This window comes from Urocitellus parryii, chromosome 1, assembly GCF_045843805.1.
Source record: "Urocitellus parryii isolate mUroPar1 chromosome 1, mUroPar1.hap1, whole genome shotgun sequence".
Taxonomy (NCBI): domain Eukaryota; kingdom Metazoa; phylum Chordata; class Mammalia; order Rodentia; family Sciuridae; genus Urocitellus; species Urocitellus parryii.
Window position 1 is genome coordinate 191,576,528 of NC_135531.1, and position 15,386 is coordinate 191,591,913.

General features: G+C 37.6%; 1 protein-coding gene across 2 annotated transcripts in view; it reads left to right on the plus strand.

The window, feature by feature from the left end:
• The window catches only part of Acmsd (aminocarboxymuconate semialdehyde decarboxylase), a 45,587-nt gene extending 37,435 nt beyond the window's left edge, over nucleotides 1–8,152 (plus strand). For both annotated transcript variants that reach the window (XM_026389236.2, XM_026389247.1), the window contains exons 9-10: nucleotides 3,773–3,871; nucleotides 8,029–8,152. In XM_026389236.2, the coding sequence (XP_026245021.1) occupies nucleotides 3,773–3,871; nucleotides 8,029–8,091 (162 nt within the window). In that variant the 3' untranslated portion in view covers nucleotides 8,092–8,152. The remainder of the gene's footprint in view (nucleotides 1–3,772; nucleotides 3,872–8,028) is intronic.
• The last annotated feature ends 7,234 nt before the right edge of the window (nucleotides 8,153–15,386 follow it).

Genomic DNA, 15,386 nt, shown 5'->3' on the forward strand with positions numbered 1-15,386 from the left:
TTATTTTATTTATTTACTTATATGTACTGCTAAGGAGCGAACCCAGTGCCTCACAAATGCTAGGCAAGCACTCTATCACTGAGCCACAACCCCAGCCCCTAAAGTATATTTTTTTATGATTGTGTGTGTGTATGTGTATGAATGACAGATTTTTAGAGGTCACTCATGTACTCATGATGATTATGTCATAATTTCCGCTAGACCCAGCACCTGTCTAGAAGTATAATTTGAGGATCCCAGAAGAGGCAGCTTGGTACCTAAAATGCCCACCATTAGAATTATTCCTTTGTTTTTAGTAGAATCTTTCAAAGGGCCGACCAAAATGTAGACATTGTGAAGTGATAGATTAGCACATTAGAACAAGTACATTTTAAAAATTGGTTCATGTCATGGAGGATCCCAAAGGAATAGAATATTGGATCACAGTCAAGAAGATAAGAAAGTCCAGCTTTGGAGAGACTAGGATCAGGTCTGTGACTTGAGAACCTGAGATTTCATGAGAATCTTGAGTATCCCAGGGAGCCCAGGCCCATGAAAACAGGAGCCACAGTCATCTAAGGCCACGTTGTATGTTTTCTTAACCCAGAATCCTTCATGTAATTCATCTAAAACAAAATCAATTTGCATGAGATAATAGATGATAGATACAGCACTAGAAAGAGTATTTTTAACTCAATTATTTATTAAGAATATATTAAGTAGAGACTGATATTAAGCACAGAAGTGTGTGACCTTCATTCTACAGGACCATACAACTCTTGAGCAATCTCCTCTTTGCTGCTATCTTCTTCCACAGAACAAGAAACACTATTAACAAGAATTTCATTTCCAGTCCTTTTATACCTTCTTCCCTCTCCCCTATGAAGTTACTAACAAACTAGAAAATGAAATTACTAGCAAGCTTGAAATGGTCAAATGTTTGCCAGAAATCATCAATTTAAAAAATTCATTGATCAGATAATCACAAGTGGATAATTAAACTCCTATTTAGAGGAATTTTAATAACTGCTAAATAATAATTAAGTGTTGCCAAACTATGAATTTGATGTTCTGCAGTAAGCATCCAAAATCAAGTTGGGGAGGGGGGGCAGAGACATATCTTAATCAGGAGGATGAATTGCAGAGGAGTGATTTTCATTCCTGTTTTAGAATCATTTTCTCTCTTCACATTAAAACAGATCAGACCCCCTTTTAGAATGTATTTATTACTGAGAAGGCCATAATATTGGGAGGGAAGGAATTCCTGAACGGAAAGCAAAATTAATTTGTAGATTTCACTTTCCTGTTAATGTACCTGACAAATGTACTATAAGCATGGAACCTTCAAAAATTATGTTGTGTTTTGGAATTGTAAACAGCCTTAGTGAGAGGAGGTAGAAATGAGGACAAATGAACTTCCAATGAATGCCAAGTAGACAATTCAGAACGAGATCAGCTCTTGGCACAGATTCAAGTAGGCATAACTTAGGGTCTTTAGGGCTTCTGTCAGCAGGTGTATTTGCTTGGTTTCACATAGTAATGATTACAGAAATCTAAATATAGATTTGTTAGTCTATAATGTCTTTCTTTTGAACTTTATTATATGTTGTTCCATATTATTTCACATGAATGTATTCATAAAACCTAGGAAAATCTTTTTTTGTAGAAATCAAAGTGTTATTTGCCCTCACAAAAGCTCATATTTAGATTATTTTAAATATTGTTAATATTCCAGGCCTATTTACAATTATACTTCCCTTCTTTGTACATTCAAGCATTTATTCCTTCAGTACACACATGTTAAAGCAACTCTCAAATAGATCACAATCATGAGTCAGAGTTACATTCTTCACTCAGTAGTAAAGCACCCCTCGTTCAATCTCTAGTACTGCAAACAAACAAAAACACAATTCTCTCCAGTGATTAATATTTCTTAAAGTAAATGAGTTTGAAATCATAAGATCAATTAGAAAATGATAGTAGCATCCCAGTTTAATTCAATAAACACCTAATCTATGCCAGGCTTCCTGCTTACAGCCAGGGACATGGTTTCTGTCCCAGTTCTTAGCTGAGTGTGGAGATGAAGGCACAAACCTGGCTGCACTGCATCCTAACTGTACAACTCTAGTAAAGTTCATTATCATCTTTGTTACCCTAGCTATTGAATGAGGAAAATAATGAAAATCATCTCATAAGAAGGTTGTGAAGATTCATTGAGTTAATAAATGCTAAGGGCTTAGAATAGCACCTTGTATATACCAAGCAATCAATAAATGATAGATAGGGCTGGGGATGTGGCTCAAGCGGTAGCGTGCTCGCCTGGCATGTGTGTGGCCTGGGTTCGATCCTCAGCACCACATTCAAACAAAGTTGTTGTGTCTGCCAAATACTAAAAAATAAATATTAAAATTCTCTCACTCTCTCTTTAAAAAAAATAAAACAAATGATAGATATTGTTATTATTTTTAGACATTGTCTCATAAATAGCAATATAATAAGTGCTCTGAATACAATGTATGTAGGGTGTTTCAGTACTACAGAGGTCACACTTGGCTAAGCTAAGAGATGGTAAGGGTCTGACTCTGAGTTAATAGAGGAATTGGGGAAGTGGAGAGAAGGTGATGGAAGCAAGAAATGATGTCATAGTAGGATCCCAAGAGCTTAGTAACTCATCAGATGCCAGGAGTGAAGAAGCAGGATGAGTCCAACATAATTCCAGGGTTGTGTTGGAGCAAAAGAAAAAACAGGTTTAGGTTAATGTATCTTCTCAAACATTTAACATTTCTTTGTGGTGAAAACATTCAAAATTCTTTCCTTAAGCTTTGTGGTGAAAACATTCAAAATTCTTTCCTTAAGCTTATTGAAATATATAGTCCTTTACCATGTTCCTCAGTCATCCTACTATGCAATAGAATACCAGAACTTCTGTGCCTCAGAAATTAGAATTTGTGGAACTACCTATTTAATTCAAGATACAATTTCCAATTAACAGTGGCAAAATGTTATTCAAATCCAATCAGAGTTGCTACTTAACATCTAGAATTGGAAATAGACATTACTATGGTAGACACATTAAAATATTTAAAATTTAAATTCATTTTTAATTGATACATAAAAATATTAAAATGTACAATTATATTTTTTGCAACTGAGTTATAGAGTTTTATGTATATTCTGGATATTAACTTTTTGTCAGATGTATAATTTGCAAGTATTTTCTCCGGTACTGTAGGTTCCCTCTTCATTCTGTTGATTATTTTTTCCTTGATGAGCAGAATTTTTTAAGTTGTATGTGATCCCACTTGTCTAATAATTGCTATTAGACAAGTGGAATCACATACTTTTAGAATCTTTTTATATAGTTATTTTTCATTTTTGCTTTTCAACTCTAGTATGCTTTCAGTAATTGTGGGATAGATTGCAATGTATCAGTCAAAGAAAGATATAATCCTTAATTTTATCCAAATATGTGTCTATTTTATTATATAAATTTTATTATATAAATGTCTTAAATTTCAGTGCTCTGCATTTCAATTAATTAAAAAAAAAGGAGGATGAGGTTGATTTGCAACTTTAGGAGATCTAACAGCGACACCTGCTGGAAAAATGTTAAAAGAAAATTTGAACAACAAAAATCTAAAATTTTAGATCAGTTTCATGTTCTATTGATCAGAAAGACACTTATTAATTTACCATAAGAGAGTTTATAATAAGCAGATGCAAAATATTTTATAGGAGGATCTTTGATCAAGTTTTACAAATTTACAAATGAAAATACATCTTCTCTTTTCAGGATAAAGTTATTTTGGGAACTGACTACCCCTTTCCACTAGGTGAACTAGAACCTGGGAAATTAATAGAGTCCATTGAAGAATTTGATGAAGAAACAAAGGTATATATCTTTCATTTCATAGTCTTTTCCTGAGCTTTCCTGTTCAATTGGGTTTGATTTCAGAGCACTTTGGCACACGATAACAAAGAACAGAGGAACCACTGAACTTAATGTTCCTAGAACTACTACTTATTTTCAGAGATAGCTAAACTATTTTTTTTCTTTTGGTGGTTCTGGGAGTCAAACCCAGGGCTTCATGCATGTAAGGCAAGAGCTGTACCACTGAGACACCCTCCTAGCTAAAATATTAAAGGGCAAAAGAACATTAAAAAAGCTGAAAGTCAGCCTACTACAACTGAATTCATAAAGCCATGAAAGAAAACTGTAAATAAGCATATAATAATAATAATAAAACTTGCATGTTAAGTGGATTAGAAGGGAAGTAATATTTTTCTTTAATATTTCTGTTACAAATCTACCAATCTCAAAAGTTGTAATGATTCTAGTTATTCAGCTAAAGTCAAGGTTTCAAGGAGAAAGAAGAGTTCTAAAATAACTGGATTTTTTTCTCCTTAGTGTTTAAAGGTGGGTATATAATACTAAAATATATCTACCTAATCTATCCCTTAGACTCCTGAATCAAGATGAGTTTAAAATGAGACACAGTGTCCTCACATTTCCTCTTCTTTGCTATCTCCTTGCCACTCCATCTTCTAAAAATGAAAGTTCTTCCCAAGGGCTTCACCACCTGTCACTACCAGGGGTCAGGGATGGCCAAAATTTGAAATTAGGGGATGAATAAACTCTTAAAAAAATTTACAAAGGTCTCAATCATAATCCTTTTGCATATTTATTGACTTCTAATGTAAAATCCAAAAGTTTCCTCAAGGTTTCTCTACCTTACATAACTTATCAAATCTTCTGAATGGACTTGAAGCACATTAACAGATGTGGATAATTCATTCTGATGTATGCTAGTTGCCAGTTATTAACTGGGAAACCTTAGACTGTTTAACAAAGATGTATCCCCTTTGGCATTTACCTTGAGGTAGTAAAACCTTGAATTGTTGGGGCTGCAATTGTGGCTCAGTGGTGGAGCACTTGCCTCGCATGTGTGAGGTACTGGGTTTGATCCTCAGCATCACATAAAAATAAACAAAATAAAAGTACTGTGTCCATCTACAACCAAAATATATTTTTTTTAATTCTTGAGGGGTTGGGGATATAGCTCAGTTGGTAGAGTGCTTGCCTAGCATGCACAGGGCCCTGGGTTCAATCCCTAGTACCACAAAAAAAAAAAAAAAAACTAATTAGTAGAAAGCTAAGATTTTTTTCTTTCTTTCTTTTAGTTTTTGTGTTTTTAAACAACAGTTTAAAAATGAAAAACTTTTTATAATGTTAACCAAAATTATACAGAAATCATATTACTACAAGTATCCTGATTAAGACTTTAATGGAATTATAATTATTATTTTATGCCTCTTTTAGTTTATTATTTGGTGTTTATTGCTTTGAAGTTTTAAAATAACTTCCATAAAAAATTTATACTATCACAAATTCACAATGACATTCTTTATAAGGGTACTCATTGCAACACTGTAATGAAATACTGAAAATAAACTTTAGGGGAATGGTTAAATAAGTAATATATACAATAAAATCTATATAACCATAAAAATATTAGAAATCAATATTGAACATATTATTTTAAAAAGCAAAATGCAAAATGATTTATATATTTCCACTTGTAGATACTATACTGTCCATTTAATGAAAAAGAATACCTATATACCTAAGTAAAAGTATTTGCTTGAATATGCATAAAATATTCTGATAGAATAAATAAGAAACTGATAATTCTTGGAAGAAAAAGTGGTAGTAAAGTGACAGTAGTGGAAAAATGTTTTCACTTTATATCTTTTGATTTTTTAACCACAAGCAGGTAAATACCCTTAAGTTTAAGGCAAATTTAAAGTGTAATAAATAAATTCATTTGATGAGTTCAACAACACTAAGAGGTATACAGGCAGATGTGTACCACCAAGAAGATATGGAAGAGGAAAACAAAATTTAGTTGTTCAGTGATTTGCCAAAAGTGATATAACTTGGGATATAGCATATAGAGGTAACCCCAAATCCCTTGACTCAAGAATACACAAAAGGGTAACACTTTTGAAGCATACTTTGAACTAGCATATTTTAAAAGATAAAGAGATGGTTTCTCTAAGTAGCAAGTCACTTCTAAAATGTAGCTTTAAGGAAGATAGCCCAAGTATGCATCAATGAAGAACTCTGAGTAAGAGGTCCTGATACCAAATCACCCACTAATTAATGCTATTCAAGAGCCCCAAGGTAATCATGATATGGAAAGCTGTGTGACATCCATATATTAGTGGTATGGATGTTACACAACTGTCATACATGTTTCCTTCTACCCTCTCTACCCTCAGCTACAAGGCTGTTCTTTGCAAACTAGATAAAAATCAATTAGGGTATCACAAAGTAAACTGTCCTTCAGTCATTTCTTTCTACAGAGTTGATAGTCTATGGCCAGGAAGGAGGTGGAGGGAAAAATGACAGAATCTTTTCCTCATAGGAAATTTATAAAATGTACAGATTTGTACTTCAATCTGAGATCCTTCATCTATATAACTTATCTTGTTGCAGGCTGGGGTTGTGGCTCAAGTGGTAGAAGGCTCACCTAGAACATATGAGGCACTGAGCTCCATCCTCAGCACCACATAAAAATAAAGATATTGTGTCCACCTAAAACAAACAAAAAAAAATAACTTCTCTTGTTCTGAAAGACCTCACTTTTTTCGGGGGCGGGGGGAATGGGGGGTGGTTACTGGGGATTGAACTCGGGGGCACTAACCACTAAGCCACATCCCCAGCCCTATTTTGTATTTTATTTAGAGACAGGGTCTCACTGAGTTGCTTAGCACCTCACTTTTGCTGAGGCTGGCTTTGAACTCGTGACCCTCCTGCCTTAGCCTCCTGAGCCACTGGGATTACAGGACTGCACCACCTCACCTGGCTAGACCCTACCTTTTATTTAGGGCAATATAAAAGTACAATATATAGAAGCCACGGAATGGCTAGTTTACTTCTCAACACTGTTTTTCAAGCCCTCTTGTCCCATAGACCTAAATTGTACATTTTCTCTGCATTTGCCTCAAAATAATCCTTCAAACCTATTGGAGATCCAATAAGGATTTCCAAAGAGGGGATCTCCCCTAAAAAGGCTTTCCCCCTTATAAGTCTTTTCCTCTACTCCTACAGTCAAGTTTCAGATTTATTTTTAATTTTAATTTGTTCTTTTTAGATATACATGACAGTAGAGTATATTTTGACATATTATACATACATGAAGTATAACTTCTCATTCTTGAGGTTGTACATGATATGGAGTTACATTGATCGTGTATTTATATATAAACATAGGAAAGGTATATCCAATTCATTCTACTGTCTTTCCTATTAGCATCCTCCCTCCAAATGCAATAATTTCATTCTTCTTTTTGGCTGAGTAATATTCCATTTGTGTGTGTGTGTGTGTATTTCACATTTTCTTTATCCATTAAGTTTCAGATTCAGATTTCACATAGTGGGGCAAAACATGGGTCAAAGGATTTTGGTAAGAGACTCACTATATAACCTGCAAATAATTTTCTCTCCTACTGGAGAGCTGATAATTTTTTTTAAATTTTTTTTATTATTAGTTGTTCAAAACATTACAAAGCTCTTGACATATCATATTTCATACATTTGATTCACGAGGATTATGAACTCCCATTTTTACCCCATATACATATTGCAGATTCACATGGGTTACACATCCACTTTTTTACCTACTGCCATACTAGTGTATGTTGTATTCTGCTGCCTTTCCTATCCTCTACTATCCCCCCTCCCCTCCCCTCCCTTCCCCTCCCATCTTCTCTCTCTACCCCATCTACTGTAATTCATTTCTCTCTCTTGCTTTTTTTTCCCTTTTCCCCTCACTTCCTCTTATATGTAATTTTGTATAACAATGAAGGTCTCCTTCCTTTACCTTGCAATTTCCCTTCTCTCTCCCTTTCCCTCCCGCCTCTCGTCCCTGTTTAATGGTGATCTTCTCATGAGGGAGCTGATAATTTAAAAACCCAATGAGGACATTTAATAAAATACTTTAAAAACAACCAATAATGCTTTAATATATTCTCTTCTTTTTTTAGGATAAACTCAAAGCTGATAATGCCCTGGAATTTTTGGATCTTGAGAGAAAACAATTTGAATGACTGAATTCACTACAAAAACAAACTTTCAAGAAGATATTTCACATTTGTTTTTAAATATGTATCACATATGCATTACTAAAATCCTATTTTGAATTATTTAACCTAGAAATAGAATATCCCAAGTACTCTAAATTATTCATAACAAAAATGATTCACAAGTGCTTTCATTCTGAAAAGCAGTACATTATCTCACATGAAAATCAGAAGTTATTTTTCCAATGCCTTTTCTTTTTTGTGATGCTGGGGATTGAACTCAGGGCCTTGTGCAAGCAAGGCAAGCACTCTGCCAACTAAGTTATATCCCCAGCCCTCCAATGCCTTTTTAATTAATTTGGAAGAGATCAAAAATAAACGTCATTAATTATTTATACAGAGAAAGACTAACACCAGATTTATTTTAGAGGGCTCAGGTGGGGGTCTTCATTTTGATCAAGGATATGTAAATTGGGCCCAAATAACCTGTTTTATTCACTTTTTAACACTTTTCACTAGCCCATAATTTGGCTGGGAATGCTTTAGCCTCCACAAAATAACTGATGTTCATACAGGATATTCAAGCCATCAAAGAGCTTACAGCCCAATTAAAGAAGCAAAGTACATGTTCATGGAATAATTACTGAGCAATGCAACATGAAGGTCTAAAAGATTTCAGTAAAAATAATTCATTTTGGTCTTAAATGATTAGGTAAATCTTCATAGAAGTTGGAATTTAGATTGAATGTAGCAAGATGGATAAGGCTTATTTTAGGGTTACAGGATAGGAAACAGGTAGAAAAGCAAACTGCAGGAACATAGATGTGATTCCAGACCAGATGAAACTTATCTATTCTGGAGAAAAGTTCCAGTCTATAAATTTACCAGAAGTTCTTTTAATACCCCTGTCCCAAGGACTGGGGATTGAACTCAGGACCCCACACATGCTAGGCAAGCACTCACTCTATCATGGAGCTACACTTCTACATTTTTATTTTATTTTGATACAGGGTCTTGCTAAATTGCCAGGTTCACCTTGAAGTTGAAATTCGCCTACCCCAGCCTCCCATGTAGCTGGAAATCATCATACTTGGCTAATTTTTAACTTAAAATACTGATCAAAATGTATAAAGCTAGCCATGAAGAGTGAGCTGGCCAATACCAGGGTATCCTTGTTCTACTCATTATATTTATTGTCCCACCTGGGCTGTTGAAAAGATCCTGGTAAGGATGATGAACAACTGTGGTTCATATAAATCTGGCTGAATTTCTTTTTTTTTTTTTAAAGAGAGGAGAGAGAGAGAGAGAGAGAATTTTTAATATTTATTTTTTAGTTCTCGGTGGACACAACATCTTTGTTGGTATGTGGTGCTGAGGATCGAACCCGGGCCGCACTTATGCCAGGCGAGCGCGCTACCGCTCGAGCCACATCCCCAGCCCCTGGCTGAATTTCAAAATCAAATCAATGAAATTTTTCCAAATGATCTTTTTGCTTTGGGTACATTCATACTTCCTTTCCCTTTCCTTAGTACAGAAAATCAAAAGTATTGCCATATAATTTGTGTTGACCAATCTTAAGGGTGAAGAAGACATCTAATTCTTACTAAACTTCCCATTCCATTATTTTTACTTTATATAGTTCATCCATCTCCCTCTCCCTCTCTCTCCTCCGACCTCCTGTAGCTTTCTAGGATTTTGCCCAGCAACCACTCTGCTTATTACTTCAATCTGCCTAAAAAGAAAAATAAGGTTAAACAAGGTAATGTTAGACAGCTAGTCAGTCATACGGATAAGCAGGGGAAAAGACAATGAAGGATGACTAAAAACCACAGGGACCTTTATCTGACAGATAAGCACCTGGAAGATGGGACTTGGTGTGTTAAAACTCCCCCTGCCAAAGTTACATTCCTTTAAGTAAAACTTGTTTCATGTCCAAGTCACTCCCTCCCAGGTATCTGGACCCTATCACAACCCCATTGCCTTCTACCACAACTAAAACATTTAAGAAGACCCTCATCAAGAAAGCTTGACGGGGGCTATTCAAGTGCTAATAAACTGATTAAGAAGGCAGGAAATTGAGGCAAAAACTGGATCAATGACAAACCCACTAAGGGGACAAGTAATTGGGACAAAAACAATTCCTAGGGGAATTTCCTAAAACACTTCAACTCTGAATACCATCCCTTTCTTGAAGGTGGTCCATGAAGTTCCTGTGCTGTCAGTGAAAAGTCAGAAGGTGGACTTAGAACTCTGGAAACTTCCCCTAGGACTTCCCGTAAAACAGGAGGGCTGAAGAGGCCTGATATCCCTTTCTTCTCTGAGAGAACCCTTTTCCTACCTTCAGAGTGTCCCTTTCCTCTTTCCTGAGCAACATATCTGAAATCTTTCTGGCCTCACCAAAAGTATGGGCGGGGGGCGAGGTTCGTGCTGCCTCAATTTCCCAGAGGGCCCATGCTGTGTAACAGTAACAGTATGAAGCATGTTATTGTTTTTTTTTTCATCCCCAAATCTTTGGGAGAAATGTCTATTCCTTTTCAAATATTTCATATTTCAATAACTTGAATATAGTACTTAGTGACTGTTTTATAAAAAGGGACTCAGTAAGGTGACTCTATGGCCAGTGTGATTCTGCAATCTGTACAATCAGAAAAATGAGAAATTATACCCCAATGATTCAAATGTGTGAATTGCCAAGATCATTGTAATGTCATGTGTAGCTATTAAAAAAACATAAAATAAAATTTTAAAAAAAGGGACTCAGTAACTTTATTCAGTATCACATATGATATAGTGAATGGGTCCATTCATATTCACAAGAGTATTTTCTAATGTGTCAGGACTGTAGGAATGCTACAGGCACCGGGTAGAAGAAATAACCAAAACCGGGAACAGACCTCTATAGATCAGCAAGCTTCTTATATTAAGCAGCAGAATGGCACATTTTCAGGGGAGGAAATGACAATTGATTACAACTAGGGTCTGATTTTTATAGGGTTTAAGTGAGATTGGAATCATAACAAGTGAGACTTAAATAATGGCAAAAATGTATCTGTTGGGTAGTCAGTGGAAAACAGTTGTGCAAGTTCAAAGCTCAAATCAGGGGAAACAGTTGCAAAAGTTTTAAAGCCACTTTTCCTGGGAAAGTTTGAAAGTCCAGAGCCCAAAGTCCATTGTTTGCCTCCCCTCTACACACACATTGTCCTCTTTTCTCCCTGGAGGTTATTCCCCTTTTTTCATGGGGTTATTTTTCATATCCTTCACTGGGGATATGGAATTAAACACAAAGGATAAAATTCAAACAGAAAGGATAAAATTCTTTCTCTAACGAAGGTTGCAGTCTTGAGGGTGAGAAACATAAATAAATGTAGGAGGGAGGGAAAACAGTGAATGAACAGAATGAAGGAAGAAGGAAATTTTCACTTATTGGTAAACACTCAAAAAATTAAAACAGGGAAATGTGATAGGGACTGGGAAATAGATCAGAGATAAAATAATAAATTGGAGGGCCAGGGAAAACCTCTTTATAGGGGACTTTGATTAGGGTGTAGCTGGAAAGGGGGGTTGCCCTCTTGCCATCATGCAACCCATGTTTGTGGTGGCCCTAAAGGGAACATGCTTCTGGGTTTAAGGGGGATTGTATGTAGCAGAGCAGCTCCCTGGCTGCAATCTATTGAAGTGAGCCTTCCACACAAGGGTTTGATTAAAATAAAAATTTTAATATAATAATAATAAAGAGGACTTTGAACTGAGACTCCAGTGCTAGAAGGGGAGAAGCCTTCCTTCTAGGCAAAAAGTACCAAGGCACTGAGGCAGGGAAGAACTTCTGGTTGGAGTTTGTGAGCAAGGGAGAGAGAGGTAGGAGATGAAGCCAAAAATTTGGCCAGTTTAGCAGATGATGTCAAGAGTTTACATGTTTACATTGTTTCACAGAAAGCTGTTGGAAATTTTTTAATAGGTCTGTGACATGTTCTGACTTATGTTTAATAAAAATGTATTAACTACATAGAAAATTATTTAAAGGAGGTCAAGAATTAAGGTAGGGAGACTAGGCAAGAATTGATGGTGACTCAGGCAAGAATAATAGAATAGGGATGGTGAGCTGTGTTTGGAGGTAGAACAAACAGCACTTAGTGGTGGACTGAGTGTGAAGAAGAGGTGATAAGTATATAATGAAATGAGTGAGCAGGGGAAAGACAATGGTGGGGGGGACAATTGAAAACCAAAAACAACCTAACAAATAAGCACCTGGAAGATGGGGGCTTGGTATGTCAAAACCTCCCCCAGACTTTTTTTTTTTTAACTTACTGAGGATTGAACCCAGGGGCACTTAACCACTGAGCCACATCCTCAGCCAATTTTATATTTTATTCAGAGACAGGGACTGGCTAAATTGCTGAGGCTGGCTTTGAATTCTCTATCCTCCTCCAGAGTTTCTGGGATTACAGGTGTGCACTAATACTCTGGACTTCACCCAGTCTTTTTTTTTTTTCTTGTCTTAGTTGTACATGACAGCAGAATGCATTTCAATTCATTGTACATAAGTAGAGCCCAATATTTCAATTCTCTAGCTGTACAAGATGTAGAGAGGCACCATTCGTGCATTATTCCCCCAGTCTCAATTAAGAAAAACTCCTGCCAGGCATGATGGCCGATGCCTGTAATCCCATCGGCTGGAGAGATGAGACATGAGAATCTCGAGCTGAGCCTCAGCAATGGCAAGGTGCTAAGCAACTCAGTGAGACCCTGTCTCTAAATAAAATACAAAATAGGGCTGAGGATGTGTCTCAGTGGTTGAGTACCCCTGAGTTCAATCCGTGGTACCCAAGGGGTGGGTGGGTAAATGAATAAATAAATAAATCTACTGTTTTTGGACCATTATCTCCTCGAACAAGTCTGCAGGACTCTCCCTTATCACCAAACTATGTCACACCCCCATCACCCAATAGCCAGGACCCTTACAAAGAAAACCTGATGAGGGATATTCAAAGGATGATGAACCAATTAAGGGGGCAGGAAATTGAGACAAAAACTGGGGAACTCAGTATCCTTAAAACTCAAACTCTGAGCCCATAACATTCTCTCTGGGACCCTTCCTGCAGTTCCTATGCTGCCAAAAGTCAGAAGTTTAAAAACAGTCAGAAGTTAAATTTGAACAGGACTCTGGAAACTTCTGTGGGAAGCCATTCTGACACGAGACTGGGTGGCTCCCGTTAAGGGTCTGAGGCGTTCTTGCTGTGTCAGAACTTTCCTGGCCCTTTCCTGATGAGAGAACCCGTCCGTGTGGGGGTGTGACTGACCACTGACCCCGAGGGCCCAATCACTGACCCTGACCTTGGAGTGCAGTCCCCCCTCAACCTTCATTGGATGGAATTCTCCCTGAATCTCTTGTTCCCCAATAAAAAGCTACTCCCAGGCGTGTTCACTCTCTCTCTCTCCTGCTAGCCCTGAGTAATCCTTGCTGCCCTGCCGGGCAGTTAGAGGAGGAAACCAGAGAGGGGAGCCGTCTCGGACCTGGCAATAGAAATAAGGTGACTGAGTCTGTGTGTTTTATTTCAGTCTCGCTAACTAACTTTTATGCCAAGAACCTCATTAATGAAACCATTGCACTGGCCGCATGGTGGAAACTTGCCTGGGACTCTCAATAAATTTGGAGGGCAATCCTTCTCCTCTCTGAAAGTTCTCCTTCTCTCTTGAAAATATCTCTTTTCTCTATTCCTACTGCTCATAATAAACTCACATCTGTTACTGAGTGATACTCAAAATATTTATGGCATGATCACAAGAATGGGGGGGGGGAGGTTTCAGGACTGTATCAGTTTCTCAGAAAACCTATGTATAAGGGCACTAGTAGAAAGCTTAATATAAGGGTTTTATCCTATAAGAGTGTCAGGAAAGGACTTTTCAAAAGTGTTCCTTAGACATGCAAGAGCTAAAAGTAGAGGAAAGAGTATTCCAGGCACAGGGAATAATACAAATGAAAGCCTTGTGGCAAAGAGAACACACAAGAAAAACGTCCACTAGGGATGGAAGTGAGAAAGGAATATATTTTTAATATAAATTGGCAAAATCATGTAAGACGGTTGTAGGGACAGACGAGGCAAGGCACCAAAGATAGCAGGAAACAGTTTTATTTGGCTGCAGCTGTTATGCTTGAATTCGGGACCCCCAAAGACCACCAGAGACCCAAGATCGATGCAAGCAGCAAAGAGGTGTTTATTGCCAGCTAGCTCGGTCCTCCGCGCACACACACAGCAACTGGTGATGCTGAGAGGCCCCGAACCCAGGGTTTGCAGCATTTTTGTACATTCTTTGGAGAGGGCAGGGACTTCACATACATCATAGCCTCTTTTAGCAAATCATCACACACCTCGGGAAAATCAAATAACAACTCTAAAACATGATTAGCACATTCACTGGCAGGAACAAGTTGGGTAGGGGTGATTGGTCAGTACAAAAGGGGTATTCATTTGAACTGATTGGTTTAAGCCAAGAGGGGTGTACGTGCTGAACGACGTGGTTTCCCAACTTGTTATCAACCACCATAAACTACTGGGAGGGTTATCTGGCATCCCAGGTATTTCCCTGTCTCATGCTAATTGGTGCCTGCTAGGGGGCTGCTATGGATCTCCACCTAGCCAGACTGAGTCAGGGACATCTGGCGCAGCAGATCTCTCCTTTATTTGTAGATAAACAACTTAGCAGGGTGGGAATGTGCTTAGGAGTGCTCTGTGGGTTTTTCCAAGGACAGAGGCCATGTCCCTTCCTTGGACAGGCTTTGCTCTGAGATAGAGGCTGGTTTTTCACAGCCAGGTTCAGAGGGCATAGCTTTTGCTATAATCATTAATCCCCTGAGCCCCGGCTTCAGGTAGTTTCAGAGTTTTATACCCAATATGTAAAGGGAGGGGTTCAAAGGTTCACAATCTGCAGAAGTTCACATAAAAGCAGCTTTTTCTTTCACTGTTTTGGGCAAGTTAACCCTTCAAGGACAACACCTGAGAAAGGGTCAAATGGTGGTTCCATTCCAAGCTCTCCCTCTTCTTTCCTCTCTCTGCCAGCTGTTACCATGGAGCCCAATTGGTAACTTTTCTTGTCTTAAAAATGTAGATATCTCTGTGAAGCCCAGCTCAAGGCCAGAGGCCTTATTTGCACATTTCTACACACTACTATACTGAATATGTTTGGGAAAAACTAGTAAGGGGGTGTCCAGTGCCTGGAGTGCTGGTATCTTCTTGGCCAGTGGCCAAGTAAAACAGGGAGACACAAAAATAGGAAGTTTATCTACATTGAACTCTTTTGCAGAGACTCTTTTGCTGACAGTCCTA